General features: G+C 60.5%; 4 protein-coding genes across 6 annotated transcripts in view; all 4 read left to right on the top strand.

Moving 5' to 3' along the window:
- The first annotated feature begins 1,460 nt into the window (after positions 1-1,460).
- ACTG2 (actin gamma 2, smooth muscle) lies at positions 1,461-5,841 on the top strand. The gene is made up of 9 exons (XM_051811900.1): positions 1,461-1,623; positions 2,425-2,597; positions 2,690-2,818; positions 2,900-3,010; positions 3,629-3,713; positions 3,809-3,970; positions 4,064-4,255; positions 4,536-4,717; positions 5,580-5,841. Exons 2-9 carry the CDS (start codon positions 2,472-2,474, stop codon positions 5,721-5,723), a joined length of 1,131 nt encoding a protein of 376 aa, XP_051667860.1. The 5' UTR covers positions 1,461-1,623; positions 2,425-2,471; the 3' UTR covers positions 5,724-5,841.
- Positions 5,842-6,715: 874 nt separating this feature from the next.
- Positions 6,716-11,602, top strand: DGUOK (deoxyguanosine kinase). Of its 2 annotated transcripts, XM_051811929.1 has the most exons (7): positions 6,716-6,822; positions 7,607-7,719; positions 8,743-8,921; positions 9,396-9,543; positions 10,249-10,364; positions 10,465-10,564; positions 10,996-11,602. In XM_051811929.1, exons 1-7 carry the CDS (start codon positions 6,735-6,737, stop codon positions 11,056-11,058), a joined length of 807 nt encoding a protein of 268 aa, XP_051667889.1. In that variant the 5' UTR covers positions 6,716-6,734; the 3' UTR covers positions 11,059-11,602. The 2 variants fall into 2 exon arrangements, with proteins under 2 accessions (XP_051667889.1, XP_051667888.1); XM_051811928.1 differs by lacking the exon at positions 10,249-10,364.
- A 6,426-nt stretch (positions 11,603-18,028) lies between these two features.
- Positions 18,029-27,524, top strand: part of TET3 (tet methylcytosine dioxygenase 3) — a 32,204-nt gene continuing 22,708 nt past the window's right edge. The window contains exon 1 of one of the 2 annotated variants that reach the window (XM_051811795.1): positions 18,029-18,188. Coding sequence is in view for 1 of the 2 variants with exons in the window: in XM_051811793.1 (XP_051667753.1) it covers positions 19,276-19,293 (18 nt within the window). In the remaining variant the exon portion in view is untranslated. Of the gene's footprint in view, positions 18,189-18,396; positions 19,294-27,524 lie in introns of those variants that run through there. The other variant, XM_051811793.1, reaches the window with a different exon arrangement.
- LOC127481995 (uncharacterized) lies at positions 21,660-25,752 on the top strand. The gene is made up of 2 exons (XM_051811924.1): positions 21,660-22,760; positions 23,241-25,752. Exon 2 carries the CDS (start codon positions 23,595-23,597, stop codon positions 24,516-24,518), a length of 924 nt encoding a protein of 307 aa, XP_051667884.1. The 5' UTR covers positions 21,660-22,760; positions 23,241-23,594; the 3' UTR covers positions 24,519-25,752.

The following is a 27,524-nucleotide window of genomic DNA, read 5'->3' as shown; positions in this document are numbered from 1 at the left end:
TGAGGCAGCAGAAGGACCCCGGGGCAGAGGGTTTGGGGGGGACACCAAGTACATGGCCAGGGGACAAATCCAGCCTGAGATTCCCCAGGGAAAGGGAATAACCAGGACAGAGCCATCCCTGGGGGACACTGGAGGTGTGAACAGGCTGGGAGTGGTGGGGAGACACTGTGTCCCATGGAGTGACAGCCCTGAGTCTGCTCCCTCCTTCCAGGACAGAGCCATCCCTGGGGAATGTTAGAGGTGTAAAGAGTCTGGAGTGCTGGGGGGACACCGTGTTCCATGGAGTGACAGCCCAGATTCTGCTCCTTCCCCCCAGAACAGAGCCATCCCTGGGGGACTCTGGAGGTGTGAACAGTCTGGAGTGCTGGGGGGACACCGTGTCCATGGGGTGACAGCCCAGATGCTGCTCCCTCCTTCCAAGACAGAACCATCCCTACGGGATGTTAAAGTTGTGAACAAGCTGGAGGGACGTTGTGTCCCTGCCCTGCCCCACAGGGTGACAGCCCAGAGTCCTCTCCCTGCAGGACCATGGGGGGGACAGGACCTTTGGATCCCTTGGTGGTGGTGGGACCTGCAGCTCCTTCCCCTGCTCCAGTGCTGGGATGTCCCTGAGCACAGGGAGCATCCCGGGCCCCCCAGCCTCAGTTTCCCCTTGTGCCCCCCGAGCTCCCCGAGCTCTGGGTGGTGGTTCCTGGGCACCTCTCCTGCCTCCCCTGGATGTTCCAGAGAGCTCCCAGTGTGGGCCTGTTGCCCTTAAAAAGGCAGCAGGAGTTTGGGAGCTGCTGGTTGGCCTCTGCCAGGGCCACGGGCCTGGCAGCTCCACTCCCACTGCCAAGGGCTGGGGTGGCTGCGGCCCCCCCGGGCCGTGTCCAGGCAGGGGGGCCAGGGGCCAACACCCACAGAGCCCTGTGGAGCTCCAGGCTCATCCCACCTCCCAGATCGTCCCGGGGGCACCCACAGTGTGGGGCTGGGATTCGGACTCACAACTCCTGGCCCGGCTCAGGCTGAGGATTTAGGGAATTGAGGGGCTTTGGGACACCAAAAGCCCAAAAATGGGGGTGGAGAGAGAGAAAACCACAAGGAGAGGCATCTCCAAAGCGCAGAATTCCAGAGATCCCGGGGAGCTGAGGCCGGGAGGAGGCGATGCACTGACCCAGGGCCTTCCCAGCAGTGCCAAATTCCCACCCCAGCTCCGGGGTGTCCCCACGGTGGAGCCCCCACACCCACCTCCCCCCGGGTGGGGTTTCTCCATGCTCTCCCCAGGAACTGCAGTTACTTCCACCTCCCTTTTCCGAGCCTGTCACTTATAAGGACTTGTGTCTCACTTGTTTATCGGAGCGGAGCATAAAAGGAACAGACTCACAACTGGGCCGTTGCCTCCCAAAGCATCCCCACATACATTTTTCCTACAATAATTAAACTGCTGGGTCCTACCACCAGCCCGAGGTCAATTTAATGAAATAAAACACCTTATATGGCCATATGGCCAACACACCATCACTGAGCCTATTTAGGGTCTTTGTTTAGAGAGGATCCGCCTCTGAGGTTCCTGGGGCTCGCTGGTATTTATACCCACGGCACAGCGGGGCTCGGTCCCAGAGGAAAGGAGCTCTCGCCTCTGTGGTGAGTACTGCCCTGCCCTGCCCTGCTTCCCAGCTCCTGGGAGGAGAGGGGAAGGAATAACACCCCGGGGGGGGGGGGTTTGGGGTGCCCCAGCCTTCATGGGGCGGCCCCAGCTCAGTCTGCATGGCACAGAGGGGGTGCCAACCCCGGGGGCTTCCCAGAGGTGACAAGAGCGGGCTGCAGCCAAGGCGGGTTGTGCTCTTCCAGAAATCCCTGGGATTTGGGGATTTTTTGCTTTCTGGGCTGAGGCCCAAGGCAGGTTGTGCTCTTCCAGAAATCCCTGGGATTTGGGGATTTTTGCTTCCTGGGCTCCTGCAAGGTTTTTGCTACTTCCCTCTGGATCTGGGGGCACATCCCCCAGTGTAGGGGGGGGAGTCCCCAGGAAGGGCTGGGGTTTGTCCCATTATTGGGAGCAGATGCAGCAGGAGGCTGCTGAGACAGAACCGGATGAGGGGGCATCACCTGACACCCCTCTGCCTGCTTTTGGGGGGCACCAGCTGGGCTTGGCAACACTGGAGCTCCCCGGGGGGGGCTTTGGCACCGATTTTGGGCACCAGCTGGAGAAGGATGGAGGAGCAGCACCAGCGTGGAGCAGCACACGGGGAATGAGCATCACCCCACTCCCAGCTTCACCACACCGGGGCCAGACTGGGTGGCCAGCCCTCGGCACAGCCCACAGAGGACTTTGTGAGACTGCCCATTCCCAAGGACTCCAACCCTTCCAAACCCAGAGCTGGATGCAGTGCCGCGGGACAACCCCCTCCCCCGTTCACCCTTAACGCCATTTCCCCCCGGCCCCAGCTTTTCCCCCAGGTCCCCCCTGAGCACCAGCCACTCCCAGCCCCACCATGTGTGAGGAGGAAACCACTGCCCTGGTCTGTGACAATGGCTCCGGCCTCTGCAAGGCCGGCTTCGCCGGCGACGACGCCCCGCGCGCCGTCTTCCCCTCCATCGTGGGGCGGCCCCGGCACCAGGTGGGTACCCAGGGGGGTTGAGGGGCAGCCCCCACCCTGCCCCAACCCCTGCAATGAGGGTAACGAGGCCTCGTCTCTCCTGCTGGCGTTAGGGTGTCATGGTGGGCATGGGGCAGAAGGACAGTTACGTGGGCGACGAGGCGCAGAGCAAGAGGGGCATCCTCACGCTCAAGTACCCCATTGAGCACGGCATCATCACCAACTGGGATGACATGGAGAAGGTGAGACCCCCAGCCCCGGGACGGGGAGAGGGCGCCAGCCCCAGCTTGGGTGAGGCCCCAACTGTCCTTTGCCTGCTGTAGATCTGGCACCATTCCTTCTACAACGAGCTGCGCGTGGCCCCCGAGGAGCACCCGACCCTGCTCACCGAGGCCCCCCTCAACCCCAAGGCCAACCGGGAGAAGATGACGCAGGTGAGGTGCTGAGGGGCCCCCGGGGGTGGGGATGGACCCTCGGAATCCGCAGGAAGGTCTGGGGGGTCTGGGGGTTGGGTGGGGTGGAGGAGCAGGCGGTGGGGGTGGTTTGGTGTGGGATAAGGGCAGAGATCCTGGTGGGAAGTTCAGTTGCTTATGTAGCCCCAGGGGTCTCTCCAGAGCGTGGCCCTGTGGGATTTGCCACGCAAGGCGCTGCCCCACGTGCTGTCCATGCCGTGCACAGCCCCACGTGACTCTAATGCAGTGACTCACATTTCCATGGGATGTGTTGACCCACGTTTTCCCACACCACACACCCACTCACATGTTTTCCACGCATTTTCCATGATCCACTTGTTGTGTTCAATGCACTGACCCCCATGTCCATGCAACCCAACCATCCACCTGTTTTTCCATGCAACGCAGCAATCCCTGTGTTTTTCCATGCCTTGCACTGCCCCACATGTCCGTGCCATCCAACCATTCACTTGTTTTTCCACGCAACGCAACCATCCCTGTGTTTTTCCGTGCAGTGCCCTGACCTCGGGAAGGCACAGCCCCCGTGGGTCAGGGTGGGACCCCCGTGCTCCCCCCTAACCCTCTCTCTCTCCCTCCCAGATCATGTTTGAAACCTTCAATGTCCCCGCCATGTACGTCGCCATCCAGGCCGTCCTCTCCCTCTACGCCTCCGGCCGCACGACCGGTGAGTCGGACACACCTTTCCCTGGGGTTCATCTGTGATGGGGAAGGCACCAAACCACCCTGGAGCCCCCTCCCTCACCTCCCTTCCCTCCCCAGGCATCGTCCTGGACTCTGGGGACGGCGTCACCCACAACGTGCCCATCTACGAGGGCTACGCGCTGCCCCACGCCATCATGCGCCTGGACCTGGCCGGGCGGGACCTCACCGACTACCTCATGAAGATCCTCACCGAGAGGGGCTACTCCTTCGTCACCACCGGTACGGGGGCAGGGAGGGGCGTTTTGGGGTCACGGGGACCCTGCGGTGCCGCGGCGGCACCGGGTTGAGCCCCTGGGCCGTCACCTCCTGCAGCCGAGCGGGAAATCGTGAGGGACATCAAGGAGAAGCTCTGCTACGTGGCCCTGGACTTCGAGAACGAGATGGCCACGGCCGCCTCCTCCTCCTCGCTGGAGAAGAGCTACGAGCTCCCCGACGGGCAGGTCATCACCATCGGCAACGAGCGCTTCCGCTGCCCCGAGACCCTCTTCCAGCCCTCTTTCATCGGTGAGCCCACCCCCCAGTTCCTGGTGGTCACTCTGCATCCCCACCACCCCAAACAGCAACTCTGGGTGCCCTGCAGAGGCATTTGGGGGCTTTCCCAAGCACTTTGCACCCCAAAGGGTGGGATAAACCCCAAACAGCTCCTGTGGGTGCCCCGTAGAGGCATTTTGGGGCTCCCCTAAACGGTGGGACAAACCCATGGATGGCTCTTTTGGGATGCCCAGAGGAGACAGGCGTGGGGGGGGGGGGTCAGGGTGCTGACACAGCCCCCTCCCACCCCCAGGCATGGAATCGGCCGGGATCCACGAGACCACCTACAACTCCATCATGAAGTGTGACATCGACATCCGCAAGGACCTCTACGCCAACAACGTGCTGTCGGGCGGCACCACCATGTACCCCGGCATCGCCGACCGCATGCAGAAGGAGATCACGGCACTGGCCCCCAGCACCATGAAGATCAAAGTAGGTCCTGGGGGGGCAAATTGTGGCCACCAACACAATGGGCTGAGGTTCCCCAAGGCCAAGGGCCGGGTCCTGCCCTTGGGCCACAACAACCCCCGGCAGCCCCACGGGCTGGGCCAGAGTGGGGGGACAGAAAGGGCCCTGGGGGGACTGACTGACAGCAGCTGGACATGAGCCAGGGGGGCCCAGGGGGGCAAGAGGCCAATGGAGCCTGGCCTGGCTCAGGAATAGTGTGGCAGCAGGAGCAGGGCAGGGATTGTGCCCCTGCCCTGGGCACTGGGGAGGCCACCCCTGGAGTGCTGTGCCCAGCTCGGGGCCCTCAGGTTGGGAAGGATGTTGAGGGGCTGGAGCAGGGGCAGAGAAGGGCAACGAGGCTGGGGAAGGGTGTGGAGCACAAGTGCTGTGAGGAGCAGCTGAGGGAGCTGGGGGGGCTCAGCCTGGACAGGAGGAGGCTCAGGGGAGACCTTCTCACTCTCTGCAACTCCCTGCCAGGAGGGGGGAGCCGGGGGGGGTCGGGCTCTGCTCCCAGGAACCAGCAGTGGGACAAGAGGGCACAGCCTGGAGCTGCCCCAGGGCAGGTTTAGGTTGGCCATGGGGAAGAAGTTCTTCCCAGAGAGAGGGATCAGCCCTTGGAATGGGCTGCCCAGGGAGGGGGGGGAGTCCCCGTCCCTGGAGGGGTTTGAGCAGAGCCTGGATGTGGCATCAGTGCCATGGTGGGGGGGACAAGGTGGGGTTGGGTCACAGGTTGGACTCGATGATCCCAGAGGTCTTTTCCAACCTCAGTGGCTCCATGAGTCCTGTCCCAGTGCTGGTTTGGGGGGTTGGATCCAGGGGTGCCCCCTGATGTCTCCTCTCCCCACAGATCATCGCCCCCCCGGAGCGCAAGTACTCGGTGTGGATCGGCGGCTCCATCCTGGCGTCCCTCTCCACCTTCCAGCAGATGTGGATCAGCAAACCCGAGTACGACGAGGCCGGACCCTCCATCGTCCACCGAAAATGCTTCTAAGCCCCCTCTCCACCCCGTGGTGGCCACCCTGGCCCGGGCTGGGGAGCCCCACTCCTCCTCCTCAGCCCCTGCTGCTCCTCCCTCCCCCCCACTGCGCATTAAAAAGCCTTTTCTCCAGGGTCTGCCCCTTCTCTGGGAGATTTGGGGGTGGGGGGTGACAAGGGCATCAGGGGGAACTGAGAGTAACAAGGGGAGGAGGGCTGGGGGACCCCCAACCTCATGGTGGTGTCCATGGGGTCACGCTGATGGCCTTGACTCTGCCTTGATGCCCCCAACCCTGTGTCAGTCCCTCGACCCCATGTTGGTGCCCCCAGTGTTACCCTGGGTGTCCCCAGCCTTGTACTGATGCCTCCAACACCGTGTTGAGGCCCTTGACCCCACGTAGGTGACCTCAGCCCCTTGTTGGTGACCCCAAACCCCTGCTGATGCCCTCGACCCCATGCACGTGACTCCAACCCCTTGTTGGTGACCCCAACCCAGTGTCTCGATGCCCTTGACCCCTTGTTGATGACCCCAAACCCCTGTTGATGCCCTTGACCCCTTGTTGGTGACCCCAAACCCATGCTGATGACCCCAGCCCCATGCTGATGTCCTTGACGCCCATTTGGTGACCCCAACCCTGTGTTGGTGACCCCAGCCCCACGTAACTGTCCCTGACCCCATGTAGGTGACCCCAACCCTATGTCAGTACCCTGTTGGTGCCCCCAACCCTATGTCAGTACCCTGTTGGTGCCCCCAAACCCTGATGATGCTCGTGCCCCCGACCCCACAGCGCTACATCCGCCCCCATTTTTGTGCCCCACCCTCTCCCTCATTGGCCGCTCATGTGGTGGGCGGAGTCTCATTTACATAAATCACACCCCCCCCACTCCCTCCCTCCCTCTTTCCGTGGCTATTTCCTTCCCCCTTTCCCTTCCCCCCTTCCTCCCCCTCCCCGGCATTTCCTCTCCCGCCTTTCGCTCCCCCCCGCCCACTTCCCGCGCGATGACGTCACGCGCCCCGCTCATTAGCATGTCATTAGCATGTGACGCGGGAAAGGCGGAAGCGGGGATGGGGCGGTGCGGGGCCGGCCTGCGCCTCGCCCTGGAGGGGAACATCGGTACGGGGGCACAGGAGGATTTGGGGGGGATGGAGGAGCGGGGGGGGCACAGCCCGGAGCGTCCCGGGGTGCCCGTTAATGGCTGCAGTTAATTAATTGTCATTGCTGGGGAGGGGGTCAAACCGCGCGTTGCGGGGAGACGGGGTGGGAGCCCCCGGGCTACCCCTGTGTTTGCTGGGAGTCGGGACAGAGGACCCCCGGGTTCACCCCATGGCTGTGGGATGTGGGGCTGGGGACACCCAGGCTCACCCTGCACCCCCGGGAGCCGGGATGGGGCAGCGTTCGGGCTCATCCTGCACCCCCGGGAGCCGGGATGGGGCAGCGTTCGGGCTCATCCCCGCGTTCCCGGGAGTCCGAGCAGGGGTCACCCAGGCTCACCCCTCGCTACTCGGAGCCGGGATGGGGGGACATCCAAGCTCACCCCGTGTTACTGGGATCTGGGACAGGGGACACCCCGACTCATCCCATGGCCCTGGTATTTGGTGGGGGGGACACCAAGCTCATCCCACGGTCCTCGGAGTCAGAGCAGGGGCACCCCCGGCCTCATCCCATTTTTTCCCAGGAGCTGGGGTGGGGGACACCCAGGCTCACCCTGTGTTACCAGGACCTTGTTGTGGGACACCCGGGCTCACCCCACATTCCCAGGAGCTGAGATGGGGGACAGCCAGGCTCACCCTGTGTCACCCTGAGCCAGCATGGGGGACATCCAAGCTCACCCCACATTCCCAGGAGCCAGGATGGGGGAACACCCAGGCTCACCCTTCTCTCCTCCCCCCTCCCACAGCCGTGGGGAAATCGACCTTCCTGAAGCTGCTGGGAGCCACCTTCCCGCGATGGCACCTGGTGACAGAGCCCGTGGCACAGTGGCGGAGGGTGCCGGCCAGGGGCACTGCCCAGGTAACAGCAGCTGGGCACAGGTAACAGTTACCTGGGCACTGCCCAGGTAACAGCAGCTCCATCCCCATCCTGGCTCCATCCCAGCTCCATCCTGGCACCCTGGGGAGGTGGGTGTGGGAGCTCTGCCGTGGGGACACCCCGGAGCTGGGGTGGGAATTTGGCACTGCTGGAAAGGCCCTGGGTCAGTGCATCACCTCCTCCCAGCCTCAGCTCCCTAGGATCTCTGGAATTCTGCGCTTTGGAGATGCCTCTCCCTGTGGTTTTCTCTCTCTCCGCCCCCATTTTTGGGCTTTTGGTGTCCCAAAGCCCCTCAGTTCCCCAAATCCTCAGCCTGAGCCAGGCCAGGAGTTGTGAGTCCGAATCCCAGCCCCACACTGTGGGTGCCCTGGCTCTCTACCCTCCCCAGGAGGATTTGGGAGGTGGGATGAGCCTGGCCTCCCGTGGTGCTGATTCTCTGCCTCCAGCTCTCATCCCCAGAGCAGAGACATGTTGGTGTGGGTGTGTTTGAGTGTCTTGTAGCAAGTCCAGGAGGACATTTCCACAGGGACCCTCAGTTCCTGGGCAGTTCTGCCTGAAGCCAGAGCCAAGGCAAGATCCTGCTCATTAGCAGGTGTCACCTCTGCTCTGGTTGAAAAGCAGAGCAGTTTGGAAAACCCTGGGAAGATTGCTGATCCCTGCTCTAGTTGCTAGCCCAGCTTTGTCCCTGGTGGTACATTGCTAAATCTTTACCACACACTGAGACACTTAGAGGGGGGAGCTCAAAGGAGACATGCTGACCACTCCAAGTTTTCCTTCCCTTTCTGCTCAATGCAAACTTAATTTGGAGAGGGGACTGGAGGTGGCACAGAGAAGTGCTGAAGGTGGCTCCATCACTGTTCTGATCAAAGGCTGGGTCAGTGGGTGCTGTCCCCTGGCCCCCCTGCCCCAGCACAGCCCGGGGGGTCCAGAGCCACCCCCACCCCTTGGCAGGGGGAGCAGAGCCACTGGGCCCCCAGCCCTCATCCCGCAGCTCTCCCTCTGTAGGAATCCACGGGCTCCACCAACCTCCTCCAGATGATGTACCAGGAGCCAGCCCGGTGGTCCTACACCTTCCAGACCTTCTCCTGCATGAGCCGGCTGAAGGCGATGCTGGAGCTGCCAGAGGAGCCCCCCGGGACCCCCCACCCCGTGAGGGTCTTCGAGCGCTCCGTGTACAGCGACAGGTACCCAAAAAATGGGAGGGAGGAGGGATGAAGGGATTAAGTGGGATATGGGGCACACACAGCAGTTGGGTTGGGAGCCTGGGACCCCCAGGGTGGGCAGAGCTGCCATCCCTGTTGACACCTGGAGCGATGCTTAACTACAGGAACGTGATTCCTGGATAATTTGGGTTTCTGTATCCTCTGGATAATTTTGGGGGGGTTCCATCCTCATCTGTGTCTGATGTCTCATCTACCCCACCCTCACCTGTGTTTGGTGGCAGTGTGAAGCCCTGTGGGTGGTGCTGAGCTCGGTGGGGCTGAACTGTGCTGGACACTGCACAGTCCAGTCCCAAATTAGGGATTTTCGCCCTAATTTAACCACCTGCAATTCCTGATTGGTGGATAAAAGGTGGAAGAATGTCTGTGAAGCCCCCTGGGCGTGGAGATGACTCGGAGATCCTGCTGCCAACGGTCCCCTCTCCCCATCCCTTCCAGGTACATCTTTGCCAAGAACCTCTTTGAGGTTGGGCACCTGAATCCTCTGGAATGGGCCATTTACCAGGACTGGCACGGCTTCCTGCTGCAGCACCTGGGCCCCCGTGCCACCCTCCATGGCTTCCTGTACCTGAGGGCAACCCCACAGGTGGGCGTCCATGGGAACAGGGATGTGGGAGGCATTTGGATCCACCTGGATATCCCAGCAGGCACCTGGAATTGCCCAAAATGTTGAGGTTTAGCCATAAATCGCCCCCCTGGAGGAGCAGGGCTTGCTCCTGTTCCCATGGGAATGTTGGTGGGAGTTTTGCTGTGGATTCTGGAGCAGGTTTTGGGGAGGGAGGGCTGCAGCATCTTCTGGGCTCCCTCCCATGGGAATGTTGGTGAGAGTTGTACTGTGGAGTTTTCTAGGCAGATTCTGGGGAGAGAGGGCTGAGCATCTTCTGGGATCCCTCCCATGGGAACGTCAGTGGGAGTTTTAATGTGGAGTTTTCCAGAGCTGATTTTGGGGAGGGAGGGCTGAGCGTTTTCTGGGTTCCCTCCCATGGGAATGTCGGTGTTCTAGAATGGATTTTGGGAGGGAGGGCTGAGCATCTTCAGGGCTCGCTCCCACGGTACTGCTTTACCTGATGCCCACATCCCTTCTTTCTCCTGTTAACCTCCCATGTCTCCCGTTAACCTTCTGCTCTCCTGGATCCCCTTAACCTCCCATCTCTCCCATTAACCTCCTCTCTCCCTCTACCCCGTTAACATCCCTCTACCCCGTTAACATCCCTCTACCCCGTTAACATCCCTCTACCCCGTTAACATCCCCCTATCCTGTTAACATCCCTGTTTCCCGGGGGGGGCACAGACGTGCCTGGAGCGGCTGCGGCGGCGGGCGCGGAGCGAGGAGGGGGGGATCCAGCTGGGATACCTGGAACAGCTCCACACCCAGCATGAGCACTGGCTGGTGGACAAGACCACGGAGTGAGTCCCAATCCACCCCTGTCATCCAGCAGGCTCTGGGGTGGCCCCCTGATTTGGGGGTTGTTGTCTGGGGGGTTTAACCCCTCCTGTCCCCCCCCAGGATCCACTTTGGGGACGTGCAGCGCGCGCCTGTCCTGATGCTGGATGTGGAGCAGGACTTCGAGCACGACAGGGCCGTGCAGGGCGTGCTCATGGCACAGGTGAGGCGGCACAGCCGGTGCCATCCCGGTGCCCGGAGCGCTGAGGGTGGAGCCGTGCTGGCCCCAGAGCCTCTGCTTCTGATTCCCAGGGGAAAAATCCTTCCCACCTCCTGGGTCCGAGTTGGTTGAAATCTCAGCCCTCCTGGTGCCATCCCAGTGCTGTGATGGTGCCATCCTGATGCCATTCCCTACACCATCCCAGTGCCATGATGGTGTCATCCCAGGGCCATCCCTTCACCATCCCGCTGTCATCCCAGTGCCATCCCTACACCATCCTGGTTCTATCCCAGTGCCATGATGGTGTCATTCCAGTGCCATCCCTTCACCATCCCAGTGCCATGATGGTGTCATTCCAGTGCCATCCCTTCACCATCCCAGTGCCATCCCTTCACCATCCCAGTGCCCCCCTCTCAGCTGGATCCCCCTTGCAGGTGGAGGCCTTTGTGACATCCCTCGGGGCCGATCCCTCACCGTCACATCCCAGTGCTCTCTGAGCACATCCTGGTACCCTCCGGAGCTGGGAAAGGGCATCACTCGCCTGGAGATCCAACACCAAGGACAAGGGACAAATCCTGGTCCCCAACCGCCCCCTCAGCCCATTTATTCTGGGTGAGGGGTGGATTTGAGGCGCTCTGGGATGGTTTTAAGGCAGATAATCAGAGCGCAGCCGTGGGATGAGTTTTGGGGTGTCAGGGTGGACTCCCCACGCTCCCCCTGTGCTTGTGGGACCAGCTGTGGCCCTGTGTTTCCCCCCATACTTGGGGGGACAGGTGAGACCCGTGACCCCATGTTTGCCCCTGTACTTGGGGACCAGCTGTGACCCCATAACCCCCTGTTTCCCCCCACATCTGGTCACGGTCGTGACCCCTCCCCATCTTTTGGAATCCCCAGCTGGGGATGCTCCATAGGGTGGATTTAATGCACTGGTTAAATTCCCATGGAAAACGATCATGGCTCATGTTTAAGTTTCCCCAACCCCTGTATTTAATTATTTTATAGGTATTCTTTTTCCCTTAAATTAAAGCAAATCAATGTTGAGCTTTGTCTGTGTCTTGAACAGGATGGGGAGGGAGTGGAGGGTTGGGGGGGCTCCAGAGGGGGCTGTCCCATGGAGGGGACATTATTCCCTCAATTTTGGGGTGTTGTGACCCCACAGATTGAGGGCACAGAGTCCTGGGCTCTCCTGGGTGTGGGCCAGGCTGGGCTGGGCTTGGGGGAAAACTGAGGGGATTTGGTACCTGCTGGGTGGGTTTTGCTGAGAGGGGGTTGAGTCTTTGGGGGGACCCCTAAAGGGGGGTGGGGGATGGTGGGCAGCCTCCCCTGCCTTTAGAGGGGCTGCAGTGGGTGTGTGATCCTACATAAACACAGGGGGGGCACCTGCCCTGGGGTAGTGGGGGGGGAGGCTCTGGAGTCAGGATTTGGGGAGGGCTGGAGGGGGCTGTGGGGTAGGACATGGGGCAGGAAGTGGGGGGCTCTGGGGTAGGGTTTGGAGAGGGAAGAGGGGATTTGAGGGGGAGGGTGGGGGGGCACAGGAGCCAGGCGGCCACCCCCAGGGTTTCCTCCAGCAACCCCACAATAACACAGAGCAGGACCTGCACAGACCCCACTAATGACCCTACAATAACAGAGTGGGGATGCTGACAAGGACCCACAGCTGACAATCCTACAGTTGTTATTGTAGCCTCATGGCTACGACCCTACAATAACAACCCAGTGCACCCCGACATCCAGCAGCCCCAAAATAACCCAGTGCACCTCCACCTGACAACCCTATAAAAATAACCCTGTGAACCCCACATCCAGTGACCCTACAATAACAACCCACTGCACCCCCACATCCAGCGACCCTACAATAACAACCCACTGCACCCCCACATCCAGCGACCCTACAATAACAACCCAGTGCACCCCCACACTCACTGACCCTACAACAACCTCGTGCCCCCCCACCCGACAACATCAAAATAACAACCCTGTGCACCCCCACATCCACCGACCCTACAACAACAACCCACTGCCCCCCACCTGACAGCCCTCTGAAAACAACCTGCCGCACCCCCACACTCAGTGACCCCAACAACTCAGTGCATCCCCACCTGGCAACCCTGTAAAAAAAACCCCGCGGTGCACATCCACTGACCCCACAACAAACCTCCGTACAACCCCCCTTCCCAAACCCCCCCGCCCCGCTTCCCCCAGACCCCTCCACCACCACCAGGACGCTCCCCCGTAACCCCAGAGGGTCTGGGTGCCCCCCAGCCCCAAAGCCTGCCGGGGGGGTGCCCGCGGGCGCTGCCCCGGAGCCCCCCGGATCCCCTCGGATCCCCCCGGATCCCCCCGGATCGCTCCGGAGCCCCCCGGATCCTCCCGGAGCCCCCCGGATTCCCCCGCATCCTCCCGGATCGCCACGGAGCCCCCCGGAGCCCCCCGGAGCCCCCCGGATCCTCCCGGAGCCCTCCGGATCCCCCCGGATCCTCCCGGAGCCCCCCGGATCCCCCCGGAGCCCCCCGGATACTCCCGAAGCCCCCGGATCCCCCCGGATCCCCCCGGATCCTCCCGGAGCCCCCTGGAGCCCCCCGGATCCTCCCGGATCCTCCCGGAGCCCCCCGGAGCCCCCCGGAGCCCCCCGGATTCCCCCGGAGCCCCCCGGCCGCCCGGCGGGTCCCCCCGAGCGGCGCCTGCAGAACAAAGGAAGCAGCCGAGCAGGAGCAGCAGCACCAACGCGCGGCCCCTCCGCGACACCCTCGGGGTGCGGGGGCACCTCCGGAGCCGCCCCCCGGCCCCGCTTTCCCACCCCCGCCATCCCACCCCGCCGTGCCAGCGCTTTGCCCCGGGGGGAGCCTCCCCCAGCCCCCCGTTCCCAAGGGGGGCCCGGACCCCTTTTTTTCCCGGTAAATCTCTTTCTATATAATTTTTTCTTTTTTTTTTGGGGGGTGGGGTGGTGGTGTTGGTGGAAAGTTGCCGGTGCGCGGCTGAAGTTTGTGCGGCGGCGGGGTGAAGTTGTGAGAAGCCGGCGTGGTTTTGAGGGAGAACTTAAAAAAAAAAAAAAAAAAAAAAAAAGAAGAAGAAATAGGAAAATGGGGTTGGAAAAAATCAAGGGGTGGGATTAAGGGGAGGGGGGCGGTGGGGGGTAGGAGGTGGCAGCACCCCGTTGTGGTGGGGGGGGGTTTGGAGAGAGGAGAGGTGGGGAGTCACAGGGGCCGCCCCCGGGGTGGAATCGCCGTAGGAATTAAAAGTCGGGGTGACTCCGCTCGGCTCTGTCCCCACAGAACCGTCCGGGGTCCCCAGGGAGGGGACACGGTGACGCCGGGATGTCCCTCCCGCCGGGCACCCGGCTCTGCCAGCCCAGTCCGGCCGCCGCGTCCCCCCCGGCCGGGGGGAGCCCCCAAATCTGACGGTCACCCCCCAACTTAGATGGAGAGGCTTTGCCGTGAGGTGAGTCCCCCCGAGCCCCCCGTGCCCGTCCCCCTCCTTCCCACACCTTCACCTTTTTGGGGTGACTCTTGGCCCCGTCACAGTGACTTGGAGGGGGCTTGTCGGGGTGGGCAGGGAAAGCCCCTTCTTGGTTGGTTGATGGGTTTATTTTTTTAAGGGTATTTCCCTGAGAAATGGGACTTTCTGCTGCCTTAAAAGCCGCTTTGATGTTTCAACCTCCACCTCCCCCCAAACAAAATCTCAGCTCATCCCTGGGGCGTTCCCAAAACACCACCGTGGGATGTTCGGGACAAAACCCACCTTTACACTGAATTTCTTGGAATTTCTTGATATAAAAGAGCAAAACGTTGCGTGAAACCCACCCAGGAGCCGTCGGGGGATCCTCCAAAAAGCAGGGGGTGGCAGGGAGGGGAGAGCAGAGCCGTGCCCGAGGGGAGCATCACCGGGCTAACAAGTCTTGGCGTTTTCTCCACCAAAAATTCCAACGCCTTCCAACGCCGGTTTTACCGGCCGGGGTGGTTGGAACTGGGATCTCTCAATTCCGTGCCCGTCATGCCCACGCAGGAGACGTGGAGAAGGGGGGGCTGCTCCAGCTGTGGGGTCTGCAGCTGGAGGGGTGGGAGGGAGGAACATCTGCTCGAGGGTTGATTTTTGGCGCTTTGCCACCCCAAAATTTGCTGCTGCCTGGCTTTTTGGGGGTGTCGCGGGGGTTGAGCCTTGCGCCTCTGAGTTGTGTCCGGCAGGTTTTGCCCTCGGGACGGTGGGATGGGGCGGTGGGGACATGGAGACAGGTGGCTCGGCTGGCATTTGGCACATGGCAGGGCCGGGGAAAGACTTTGCCCTTGGCAAAGCGCCAGCGAACGCGGCCGGTGGTGAGGGTTTGTCCAGGACACTTTTCCACGGAGTGTGTGCTAAAGGAGGTGATTTATAAGGATGATGCCGGAGCCGGGGCCGGCAGTGGCGGGATCCCCCTGGGAATCCAAGTGCCAGTGGGTCCCTGCCTGCTCCAGGCGGGTCCTGGCGGTGCCGGCAGCCGAGCGAGGGGTGTGTCACGATTCCCACGTCCCGGCGCCTTTCCCGGGGTGGTTTGGCAGACGGAGCTGGCCGGGCTGCCAGCCCCTTCCCAGCACCAGTTCCACCAGTTCCTCCGGCTCAGCTGGGCCTGGGAAAACTGGCATCTCCCCTTGCACCTCCATCGCTGCAGCCGAGCTCCTGCAGCCTCCCTTGGGGTCCATTTCCGTGCATCCCCATCCAGACGGTTTGGGAGAGGAGGAGGAGGGAAGATATCAGAGGTCAAGGTTTTGCTTTGCTCCCCATCCTGTGACGCTACTGGACCCTCTCCTGCCCTCCCAGGCGGCTCTGGATGCCTTTCCCATTTGCATAACTAATTAACATATTGAGAACCCTCTCATTAATTCCATGGAATACCCGGCAAAGCCTCAAGAGCTGCCAGTGTCTGCCCAAACCCAAGGCCAGGGCTGCCAGAGGGGAGGGTGCTCTGACCCAGCTCCCTGAGCTCTGAGGGGACAAACCTGAAATAAACCCCAAAGAAAACTCTATTCCTGGCAGGAACGGTCACACCAGACCCCCAAAACCCCTTTTTGGAGGGTGATGGGATGGGATGCTGCTCATCCCTGGTGCATTCCCAGCGTTGGGAAATGAACAACTCAGCCTGGAGTTGGCAGGCTGTCTCCTGGCCGAACACTGCAGATTAGGGATAATCTCATTTAAAGCATTACTAATAAAAGTTACTAAATTTGTCTATCTTGAGGGGTTTCCCTGGAGGCTTGAGGTGGGATTTTTTTTTTCCTCCAGCCTGAAATCGCCCCAAAACATGTCTGACATCTCCAAAAAAAGCATGGGGGTGATGGGTGGGAAGAAGGGTCAGCTGGGGTTTGGCTTGTTCCTGTCCGGCGCATCCCAGTGTCACCTGCAGGACATCACCCAGGATGTTCCTGGATAATCTGGAGCGGTGCCTTCATCTCCATGTCTTTGTTGGGAATATTTCAGCTCTGGGCTGCGACGGGAACAGCTAAAATTACTCAGGAGCAAATCCCATGGATGGTGGGGCTGGAGGAGGAGGGTGGGAGGAAAGAGGCTCCTGCCGGAATGAAATCCCTGCCGTGGGCTTGGCAGGGACTTGTTGCACGACAGAGCCGAGCTGGGCCGGGAAAAGGGGTTTTGCAGCCATCATGCCAGGCTGGAATTTTGGGGAAAACCAGTTCCCAGCACCAGTTTATCCTATTTATTCCCGTGGGAGCCGTGTCGCTCGGAGCAAAGGTCGGATCCCGGAGGGCTCCGGCTTTGCAAGAGAGCTCTCAGCTCACGTGTGGCCTTTTTGGGAAGAGATGAACTCCAGGGAACGTCTCAGGGATGGGGATGTTGGGTCTGTGCTTGTGCTTTCCACCTGGATTTGGGATCTGGTTTATCTGTCCCACTGTGCTTTACACAGGCTCTGGGATTGCTCCTTCTGCCGCAAATCCCTTTGGAAAACAGTTTGCGCCGGGATGCTCCTGGGAAACCTTTGGGAATTTTCAATTTGTAGCAGTTTTGCCAGCAATTTTGCCAGGAATAGGCTTGGAAAACTCCGAGCATTCCTGGAGCATCACCTGGATGGGTAGTTTTTGGGGAATTCACTTTCCCATTCCCCTTTTTCCTTCTCCCCCCCTACTAAATATTCCTGTGCATCCAGACAAGGGTTGGAAAAGCCGGAGCTGATCCCACTGGGACTGTTTCAAGGATCCAGCCCTGGCTTAACCCTTTCACCAGACCATTCTCACCACTTTTCCCGTGGGAAAACATCCCCACTCCCCCTTTTCTTCACTGGGGTCTGGATTTTAGGGAGAAGGGGGCAGATGGATGAAGATTCTTTGGAGGGGGAATTTAAATGTTGCAAAGCTCTAATGTCCCCAAATCGCCGAGGGACCCAAATTAGTGATGTCCCCAAACTGATGAGGGCCTGAAATTAATGATGTCCTTAAATTATTGATGTCCCCAAATTATCAATGACCCCAAATGAACCCCACCGAATCGATGTACCCCAATTAACAAGGGTGCCAGGGGTTTAATGGCAGGAAAATATGTGTCCCTCCCGTGTCCCCCCCACATCTCCCCCGTGTCCCCCCCAGTCTCCCCTCTCCCCCTCTTTTCCCCCCTGTGTCCCTCCTCCTGTCCCCTCCTTTTGTCCCCTCATGTTCCCCCTCATGATGCCTCCGTTTCCTGGAGGAATATCCCACCCATGACCAGGGTTTGGGGGTCCTGTTACCCCATTTTTGGGGGGATGGGGGTCACATGTCCATGTCCCTCTTGCGTCCCCCTCGTGTTCCCCCTGTGTCCCCCCCATGTCCATCGCTGTGTCCCCTCCTTGATGCCTCAGTTTCCCAGGGGACAATCACACACATGACCTGGGTTTGGAGGTCCTGTTACCCCATTTTTTGGGGGTGGTGGTCGTGTGTCCATGTCTTTGTCCGTGTCCCCCTTGTGTCCCTCCCATGTCCCCCCTCGTGTCACCCCGTGTCCTCCTCTGTGTTCCCCCTGTGTCCCACTCCTGTCCCCCCATCATACCTCAGTTTCCCGGGCGACACAACTGGGGTTTGGGGGCCCTGTTACCCCAGTTTTTGGGGGGCGGGAGGTCGCGTGTACCCCCCGTGTCTGTGTCCCCCTCACGTCTCCCTGTGTCCCCTCGTGTCCTCCTCTGTGTTCCTCCTGTGATCCCCCCGTGATGCCTCAGTTTCCCGGGGGGCAACGATCTGGGTTTGGGGGTCCTGTTACCCCGTTTCTCCGGGGGATGAGGGGGCCGTGTGTCCCCGCCGTGCTCCGGCCCCCCTCACGTCCCCCCCCCGTGTGCCCCCCGTGGTCCCCCCCACAGCCCCGCTCCTGCGCAGCGGAGGGAGCGGGCGGGCGGTGCCACTGCGTGGGGAGGGGGGGGGCTGCGCGTGGGGGGGAAAGAGGAGGAGGAGGAGGAGGAGGAAGGAGGAGGAGGAAGGAGCGAAGAGGAGGAGGGGGAGGAAGGAGGAGGAGGAGGAGGAGAGGGGGAGAGCAGGGATGCGGCGCCCATTCCCCCCCCCGGCTGCGGCGGGGCGGCGGTGAGGGAGCGCGGCGGAGAGGGAGACAAGATGGCTTCCTCCTGAGGGCCGGCGCCGAGCGGGGCCGGCGGGGGCTGCGGGGGCAGCGCGGGGGCCGCGGCGAGGTAAGAGCACCCCTTCCCCTCCAAAAAAACACCCCTCTCTGCACCCCCAAAGCACCCCCTCAAACAAAAATACCCCCTCTCGGGGCATGCGGGGCGGTGCGGGTGAGGTTAAAGCCCACCCCCACCCCCCCACACCGGTGCTGGCGGCCCCGCGGGGCCGCGAGGACAAAGCGGCGGGGCCGGGGGACACTCACGGCCCTACCCCCCCTTTGGGGCCGTTTTCCTTCTTTTATCCCTTTTCCTTCCCCTGCAGCATCGCTTCGTGGGGGGGGGGGGGACACGGATGGAGACGGGAGGGGGATAAGCCCTAAGGTGGCCCCCCCTCCCATTTGCATCGCCCCACATGCTTGTGGCCTGTATTAATTATTGTTATTTATTGACCGATGCCGCCCATCGCCGAAATGTGCTGAGCTCAGAGGTGATGATGCGAAACAAGGGCGATGAGGCTCCCCGCTGCGTGACGTCACCCTGACGTCACCGTGCTGGTGGCAGCTGTCACATCCCTCGCCGTGACGAGGACTCGGGGTCCGGCGCGGGCACCCCCCGCTTTCCGTCACCGGGATGGAGGTGGGCAGCAAAACCCGCTCGTCCTCCTCGGCAGGGTCTCATTCACCCGCCGAGCCCGCACCTTGGCTCGTCCCGGTGCCGCGAGCGGTGGTTTGGTGGCAGACGGGGACACCACCGCCGCCGAAGGGACCATCACCGAGGTCAAGCGTTGTCAAAACGCGTGGCCGAAGTTTGGAGTCGGCGGTGAGGACCGGCCCCGGCACCACGTGTTCCGTGGGGATCTGGGGATGCCGAACATCTCTCGCACCCGCGTTGCGCCCGCCAACGCTGGAGCTGCCTCCGGTGCTTTGGGAAAAAGAGAGAAACCCTAGAGCCCCACGGCAGGTGCCGGGGTGGTTGGTGGTTGGTGGTTGGTGGGTGCTGGGGTGTGCTGAGCGTCGCCGAGGTTGCATCATGCTGGGAAGGGCCGGGAGCAGAGTCCTCTGGGGTCAGGTTGTTATGGGGGCCCATAAACGAGCCCTGCTCGTGGCCTTTGGCACCTCGTTAGCCCTGACGAGGTTTGTTTTTCGAGACTGCCGACATGGAGTCTTCATCGCAGGTAATCCGGGGGGAGGTGGCTCTGAGGAGGAGGCAGTGGGGTCTGGGAGAAGGCAAAATGTGTGGCCCCCCAAGATTTTGGCCTTTCGTGGTGAGGTTTTGCTGGCCCCACTGGGAGTGGGGATGGCGAAGCGGTGGCGTGGTGGCTCTGGGATGTGTAGTTGTTCTACGGGTCTGCGTCCCAAAAAGCCTTTCCTGGGGTGTCCCTGGCATTGCTGGCACACCGGGAGTGAGCTGTCCCTGGTCCCCTGTCTGCATGTGCTGAGGTCCCTAATCCTTGTCCCCATGTCACTGGGGGTCTCGGTCCCCTGTCTGCATGTGCTGAAGTCCCCAGTCCGTGTTCCCATGACATCAGGGTCCTCAATCCCTTTTCTGCATGTGCTGAAGTCCCTAATCCTTGTCCCCATGGCACCAGCGTCCCCAGTCCCTTCCCTGCACGTGCTGGGGTCTGCAGCCCCTGTCCCCATGGCATCAGGGTTCCCAGCCCACGTGTGCCAGGGTGCCCAGTCCCCATCCCTATGGCACTGTGCATATGTTGGGGTCCCTAGTCCCTGTCCCCATGCCATTAGGATATTTGGACTCCTTCCTGCATGTGCCAGGGTTCCCAGTCCCCATTCCCTTGTCATCAGGGTCCCTCCCTGTGTGTGGTGCCTGTCCATGTGGCATCGGGGCCCTCGGTCCCTGTGTGTGCCCTGTGTGTGTCCCTGTTCCCATGGCATTGGCGTTCCCATGTGCCGGAGTTTCCTGGTCCCCATCCCCACTGCACCAGGGTCCTTGGTCCCCTCTTGTGCCAGTGTCCCCATCCCCATGGCAGCCGTGTCCCTTGTCCCCCACTGGGGTCCCTGCTCCTTGTTTCTGCAGCCTCACTGTCCCTGTTCCCTCCCCGCATCTTCAGAGGTCCCTTGTCCCCATTTCTATGCCATCGGAATCTCCAATATCTTTCCTGCATGTTCAGGAGTCCCAAATCCTCTGCCTGCATGTGCAGGGTCCCCTCTCCCCATTCCCATGGGACTGCCAGTCCCCTCCATGCATGTGCAGGGTCCCTTGTCCCAGTTCCCATTCCACTGGGGTCCGCAATCCCATTCCACTGGGGTCTGCAATCCCATGCCATTGGGGTCCCCAGGCCCCTCCATGCACGTGCAAGATTTCCAGTCCCCATTCCCATGCCACTGGGGTTTCCAGTCTCCTCCTTGCATGTGCAGGGTCCCTTTTCCTTGTCCCTGGACATTGGGTCCTCTGTCCCCTGCCTCCATGTGCCAGCTTTCCCTGCCCCCATTCTGATGGCAGTGGGGTCCCCCTTCCCTGCTCCCTCCGTGTCCCTCACTCCAGGGAGGCAGAGAGCCTTCCCAATAGGATGACAACACTGAAACACACCGTGCCCATCCCCTGGCTGTCCCCACTGGATTGGGATGAGGCCGGGATGGCCCCCAAACCCAGCCCCACTGCGAGACCCCCTGTCCCTTGCTGTGCCAGTGCGTTAATCCCGTCCCTGGAGCTCTGTGCAAGAGGGTGCCAGACTATTTTTGAGGATGAAAGAGCTGGTTTTATTTCTCCCCCCGCTCCCTGGGCCAGCATCCAAGGGGAGATGAAATGAAACGGGAAGAGGCTGGAGGTGAAACAGCTGCGCTCAGCCCCGTCCCCACTCCACATCTGCCCACCACACCACTGCCAGTGCCGATTTGCTCCTGTGTCCCTGTGTCCCAGGGCCAAAATCCCCCTTTCCTGGGAGCTCGGCAGCGGCTGAACGGGGATTTGCAGGAGGGGTTGTCGGAGGGAGCCGTGTCGTGGGGACAATGCCGTGCATTTGTTTGCTACAGCTAAAATGGCAGTTCTGAAGGGGAAAAAAAGCGAGAGAGCCAAGTGCTTCTGCACATCCAGTCGCCGCATCTTTTGATTAAATGAGATTTTGCTGTCGAAGGGGGGAGCTGGGGACCACGAGCTCCAGAGCCTGCAGTTCCCAGTGCAGCCAAACGAGGGGAAAAAAACCCTCTGAGCCACCCCAAGCCCTGAAAATGCTGTAAAAAACCCAAACGGGTCGGAGCGAGTTGTGATCGCTGCAGGTGTCACCGCGGGGGCCGGGATGGGTGTGATGGCTGTGATGGATGGAGGGGTTGTCGCCACAGGGCTGGTGGCACTGCCCTGCTCATCACAGCCCCGATTCCCAGCCTGGAAAAACATGGAAAGGATGAAGCAGCGTCCTGGGAGCTGCAGCAGGAGGTGCTGGGGTGCAGAACGGGGATAAGGAGTGGCAGGGTGAGGGGCTCTGAAGAACCTGAGCCTCTCAGAGCCCGGTGGTGTTGCAGTCAAAGCCTCTGCACTTCAGGCCGTTGTGCTGGAGCTGCTGCAGTTAAAACCCTCCCGCTTAAATCCGCGCCAGTTAACGCCACTGCAATTAAAGCCCTGGCACTTAATTAGCGCCAGCGCAGCCCCGGCTCTCGTAGCAGTGCCGGCTTCTTCGAGTGCCTCCGTGAGCCTCCCTCCTTGGGGTGGTTGGTGTGGAGCACGCTGGGATCGTGCTGCTTGTCCTCGGGATCACACTGGGAGCACACTGGCATCACACTGGCATCACACTGCCTGCCCTCCAGAGCACACTGGCATCACACTGGCATCACACTGGCATCACACTGCCTGCCCTCCAGAGCACACTGGGATCGCACGGCTTATCCTATGGAGCACACTGGGAGCACACTGCCTGCTTGTCTGGATCGCACTGGAAGCACACTGGGATCACACTGAAGCAAACTGGGAATACACTGCCTGCCCTCTGGACCAGGCTGGGAGAACAGTGCCTGTCCTCTGGAGCATACTGGTAGCACGCTGCCTGCCCTCTGGAAAACACTGCCTGCCCTCTGGAGCACACCTGGGATCACACTGCCTGCCCTCTGGAGCAGACTGGGATCACACTGCCTGCCCTCTGGAGCAGACTGGGAGCACACTGCCTGCCCTCTGGAGCAGACTGGGAGCACACTGCCTGCCCTCTGGAGAATGCTGCCTGCGCTCTGGAGCACACTGGGAGCATACTGGGAGCACACTGCCTTCTCTCTGGAGCACACTGCCTGCCCTCCAGAGCGCTCTCCTGGTCCTTCAGACCACGTTCCCTGCCCTGCAGAGCACTCTTCCTGCCCTCCGGAGCACATTCCCTGCCCTGCAGGCAGGCTCCCTGCCCTCCAGACCACGCTGCCTGCCCGCACATGGCTTTTTTTAGGTTTACAAACACAAGGGCCCCGTGCACGCGCCGCTTCCCCCCCTCCTCGCCGTGAGTCACCAGCCCCGTCACCGGGCCGGGGAAGCCGGAGGCGGCGGCGCTTTCCCCGCGGTGCCGATGACCCGAGCGAGGGGGAAAAAAGGCACAATCACACTTTGTTTTTCTCTTCTTTCATCGTTCCTGTTCCTCTTCGGGGGAGGAAATGGGTGCTGGGTGGTCCTGAATGAGGTGTTTTCAGAGAGGACCCTGGCACCGGTGGGAAGGTGGGAGAGTTTAAACGCCCCCGGCTTCCCTGGCTCCCTCACCCTTTGTCGGTTGGGTTTCCTTGGATTCAAGGTGATGCCAAGCGCTGTGGTTTTGGGGATGGGTGAGATTTTAGCAGGGAGAGGCTGGTGAGATCCCAAAACATTGGCAGAGGTGCTGGCAAAAGCCTCCCAGCAGTGGTGGTGAGCATGGCGATGCCAAAGCCCCCGCGCTGAGCTCATCGTGGAGCCGGTTGGCGTTGGGGCTGAGGTGGCTGCGGTGACTCAGCAGTGCCGGTGCTGACTCAGCGGCTCCAGCCCCCAGGGAGGCAGCGGGATAGCGGGAGAGCTTGAAATTTTTGGGTAGAAAAAGGGCTATTTTTGATCCGGCGCGCTGCAGAGTTGCTGATGCCGAGCTGGTGTTTTCCACCCTGCGCTCCTTCCTCTGGCTTGGGAAAAGGGATTTCATGCAGAGGGGTCGCGTCTCCCACCTGCCACAAGGTGCTTTTCCCTGTGGGGAACGGGTCACGGTGGTGAAACCAGCTCTGGGTTTGGCAGAGGCGGCGTTTTCCCTGCTCCCAGATGGGGCAGGGCTCGGCTCCCACTCGTCTCCCGGCTGCTGCCCGCCGGCCCTCCTGCCGCCGACTTGCCCGTGCTTGCCAGGTGGGAGGGCGGCGGCACACGCGGTTCTCCTCCTCCTCCTCCTGCTGTGCCGAAGGTCGGGCGAGTGGCACCGCGGTGTCGGCGTGAGGATCCCCACGTCCCAGGGAGGGGGGGCACTGCAGCATCCCCCAGGTATGATGGGACAGGGGTGACCTGGAGGGAAGCTGAGCACCCTTGGGTGCTGGGTGGCACATGGTTGATGTGGAGGACCGGGAGGGTGCAGGGACCCTTCCCCTGCTCAACCTGGGGGGCAAAGGCTTGAAAATTGGGGTGTATTTGGTCAGCACAGGAGTGTGGGGCAGATTTCCATCCTGCTTTCCAAAATCGGGCTTTTCCCAGCTGGTTTGCAATGCAGAGCAGTTGGCGTGGTGGGAATGTCCCCACTGGGGGCTGTGGGGGTGCTGGGAACAGACTGAACCTGGTCCCCCAGGGAGTGCTGGCAGTGGGGGTGGGAAATCAGGCCCAGCCCCGCAGGGGCAACTGGAGTGGGACGGGAAATGCTGCCGGGTGGGAGGCGAGGAGAGGCCCCTTCCTTCCCCTCCCCTCCCCTCTTCCTTCCTGACTCCTTCCTCCCCCTCCCTGCCCCCTTCCTACCTACCCCCTTCCCATTCTTCCCCTTGTTTCCCTTCTCATCCCCATCTTCATCTTCTTCCCCTTCTCCTCCTTCCCCATCCCATTTCTCCACTTCCTTCTCCCCTTTCTCCCCTTCTTCCCCTTTCTCCCCTTCTTCCCTTTTCTCCCCATTTCTTTCCATCCCCTTCTTCTCCTTCCCCATTTCCATCTTCCCCTTCCCTTTGCCTTCCCCTTCTTCACCTAGTCTTTTTGCTTCTCCTTTTCCTTCTTATCCTTCCCCTTCATCTCCTTCCTTTTCACCCTAATCTCCTTCCCTTTCCACTGCTCCTTCCTCTTCCTCCTCCTCTTCCCCTTCCTCTTCTTCCTCTTCCCCTTCCTCCCTATGTTCCTCTTCCATTTCTTCCCTTTCCCCTTCCTCTTCCCCTTCTTCCCACCCTCCTTCCCCTTCCCCACGGACAGAGCAGGCACAGCGATCTGGCCGTGCTGCGCCGGCCCCTATGCCAATCCGGGAGCGCCGGCACGAGAGGCTCCAGCTGTGTTTGAGGAAAGAACTGCTCCAAGGAACAAAAATAGTGCTGTGGGGTTTTTTTTTTCCTCCTCCTTTTCCCTTTCAAGAGCTCAGCTCCCTCCCTGTCCGCCCGGAGCCAGCAGCCTGACGCGGCTCCGAGCTGTGCCAAGCCTTTCCAGCCTTTCCCCCTGCCCGTGCCAACTGGCGGCTCCCGGCTCGGCTCCGCGCTGCGGTGGGAATGTGCCGCGGTGGGAACACACGCCGTGGCTTGGCTGAGGCATCCTGCTTCCCAAAAACTGCTCTGGTGGGAGCATCCACTGGGGCAGCGCTCGCTGAGCTTCCCTGCTCCAGACATCCCTGCTCTAAGTGTCCCTGCTCCAAACATCCCTGCTCCGAGTGTCCTGACCCCAGACATCCTCACCTGAACGTGCCCACTCTGAGCATCCCACTCCAAACATTCCAACACCAAGCATTTCCTCACCGAGCATTCCTGCCTCAAACATCCCCTCGCTGAGCATTCCCAACCCCAAGATCCCTGCCCCAAACATTCTAACCCCAAGTGTTCCCTTACTGAGCATTCCCGCCCCAAATTCCCCTTGCTGAGCATTCCTCATCCCAAGCATCTCCACTCCAAGCATCCCAACCCCAAGCATCCCCACTCCAAGCATCCCAACCCCAAGCATCCCCACTCTGAGTGTTCCCACCCTGATTAACATTCGAACCCCAAGCATCCTGCTCCCAAGCATCCCTTCAAAAAGGGAAAACACTTTTCCTGGAGGAACAAGGAAGATGGAGGTGGGAATAAATTTTTTTCCACCTGGAAAAAGATCCCCCACATCCCTCAGAACGTGCAGGAGCTGGGAGTGGGATTGTATCGTGTTCAACTGGCTCAGTGAGAAGGAAAAAGGGGTGGGAATGGTTGCTCCAGCACCATCCAGAGAGGGATCAGAGCCACGGAGGTCCCTGAAAGTGCTCCCGGGGCTGGAGCAAGGCAGAGCCGGGCTCCCCGCGGCGTAAATCAGCTCAGCTCCCTCGGCATCACCACGATTCCGGCTTTTCTCCAGGCTAAATGAGGACAGGAGTGAGCGGCTCAGCCCCAGCACTGGGGTCAGCCGGGGCCATGGAAGCAGCTTGGAAAACAAGGCGGGAGAGGCAGCGGTGGCTGCCTGCGGCCTGCGGCGGGGGGAGGCAGCGGGACCAGGGGTGGGTACCCGGCCGGGGGGAGCCGGGGGGAGCCGGGGGCATCGCTGCTCCCACGGGGTGCTCAGCCTTCCCACATTTCCTTGGGTTTCCGTTTTCACGGGCGCTGAGCGTGAATTTAGGTCATTCAGCTCCTCTCCGGTCTCCTCCCACCGACACCGGGAGGCTGTGGCAGTGGTTTGGGGTTGGGAAGGGGTTTCCCATGTCTTGGGGTCTGGTGATTTGCAGACCCCAGGAGCGTCAATCCCGGCGCGGAGCGTGCGTGTGATTCCAGCAGCGTTCCCTTCCCGTCAGATCCCTTCGGTGGCACCGCCGGGGTGGGTTGTTATTGTAGGGCCTCGGGACGCTCCGAGATTCTGTGGGATTCTCCAGGATTCTCCGGGCTTCCCCCACGGTGCCCCCCAACCCACCATCCCGGCGGAGGATCCCCCGGGGTTGTTGCCAGAGGAGGAAAACCGCAGTGGGATGCCGGGGCTGGCCGGGCTCCACCGGAGCGGGGCCGGCAGCCAAAGGAGCTCTTGGCCAGCCCGTGCCGGCACTGGCAGTGGCTCCCGCTGACCTCTGGAGCTCCTGACCGTGCCCTCACCACAGCCCCGGCACACGGTGCCCTGTGACCCCCCCAGTGCCACTGGGAACACCTTGGCATTCCCACCAGCCTTCCCAAATTGCGCTCTTTAAATCAAATCAAGCGTTTTTTCCAGCGGCGTTTTCCGAGCCGCTTTGTGTGCGCCGAGTTCATCCGTTCTCTGCAGCTCTGGACAAGGGCTTTAATAAATCTCCAGTGTATTAATTTTGGGAATTTTCAGGGAAGGGTGGAGGGAATACGTATTTTGGGGGAGTGAAGGATTTAAGCCCGTTTCCCTGTGGGTTTTGGATGGGTTTGATTTGGGTTTCGTACAGCCCAGAAAGGAGGTGGAAAGGAAGAATTTGAAAAAGAGGGAGGAAAAGGAAAAATAAGGAGGGGAAAGAGGGTTTGGAACAGCTTGGGCTGTTGGAAGGATGGATGGATGGATGGATGGATGGATGGATGGATGGATGGATGTCCCTGTGGGATTCAGCTCATCCCCTGGTTTTTGGGTCAGTTTGGGGCTGCTTTGAGATTTGGATGTACAGAACTGGGAGATATTCAGGTTCCTGGCCATATAGGGCTGTTGCACGGATAGGTTGCTGGATATATAGGACTCGGGAATTCAGGGTTACTGAATGTTTAGGGGTGCTGCATATATGGGATTGTGGGATATATGTGTTGCTGGATGAAATGAGTTGCTGGATATGTCGGGTCACTGGATGTGCGGGTTGCTGGATGTATAAGATTGGTGATTATATAGGAATCCTGGATATATAGGGCTGCTGGATAGATGGGATTGCTGTATGTGTAGAGTTGCTGGATATATGAACTGTTGGCCATATAGGGTTGTTGGGTGTATAGGTCCCATGATTTGGTATATAGAACTTGGATATTTAGGGCTGCTGAGTGTTTAGGGTTGCTGGATTATAGGTCTGCTGGATATATGGGATTGTGGAGTATATAAGGTGCTGAATATATAAACTGCTGAATATTATTTGTTGCTGGATGTATAGGATTACTGGATATGCAGGTTGCTGGATGTATAAGATTACTGATTATAGAGGGCTGCTGGACATATAGGGCTGCTGGATGTATGAGGTTGTTGGATATACAAGTTTTTGGTTGTATAGGGTTGCTGGATATATATAGTTGCTGGATATATAAGATTGCTGAATACATGGATTGCTGGATATCTGGGTCAGTGGATCTATAGGCAGTGGGATCTATATGACAGATGTATAGAGGAGTAGGATCTATGGGGTTGCAGGATCTA

Source organism: Manacus candei, unplaced genomic scaffold (assembly GCF_025592945.1).
Source record: "Manacus candei isolate 608988 ecotype Guabito, Panama unplaced genomic scaffold, ASM2559294v1 h1tg000084l, whole genome shotgun sequence".
NCBI classification, from domain to species: domain Eukaryota; kingdom Metazoa; phylum Chordata; class Aves; order Passeriformes; family Pipridae; genus Manacus; species Manacus candei.
The sequence above is the reverse complement of the archived record's forward strand: the minus strand, read 5'-3'. Positions and strand labels throughout refer to the sequence as shown.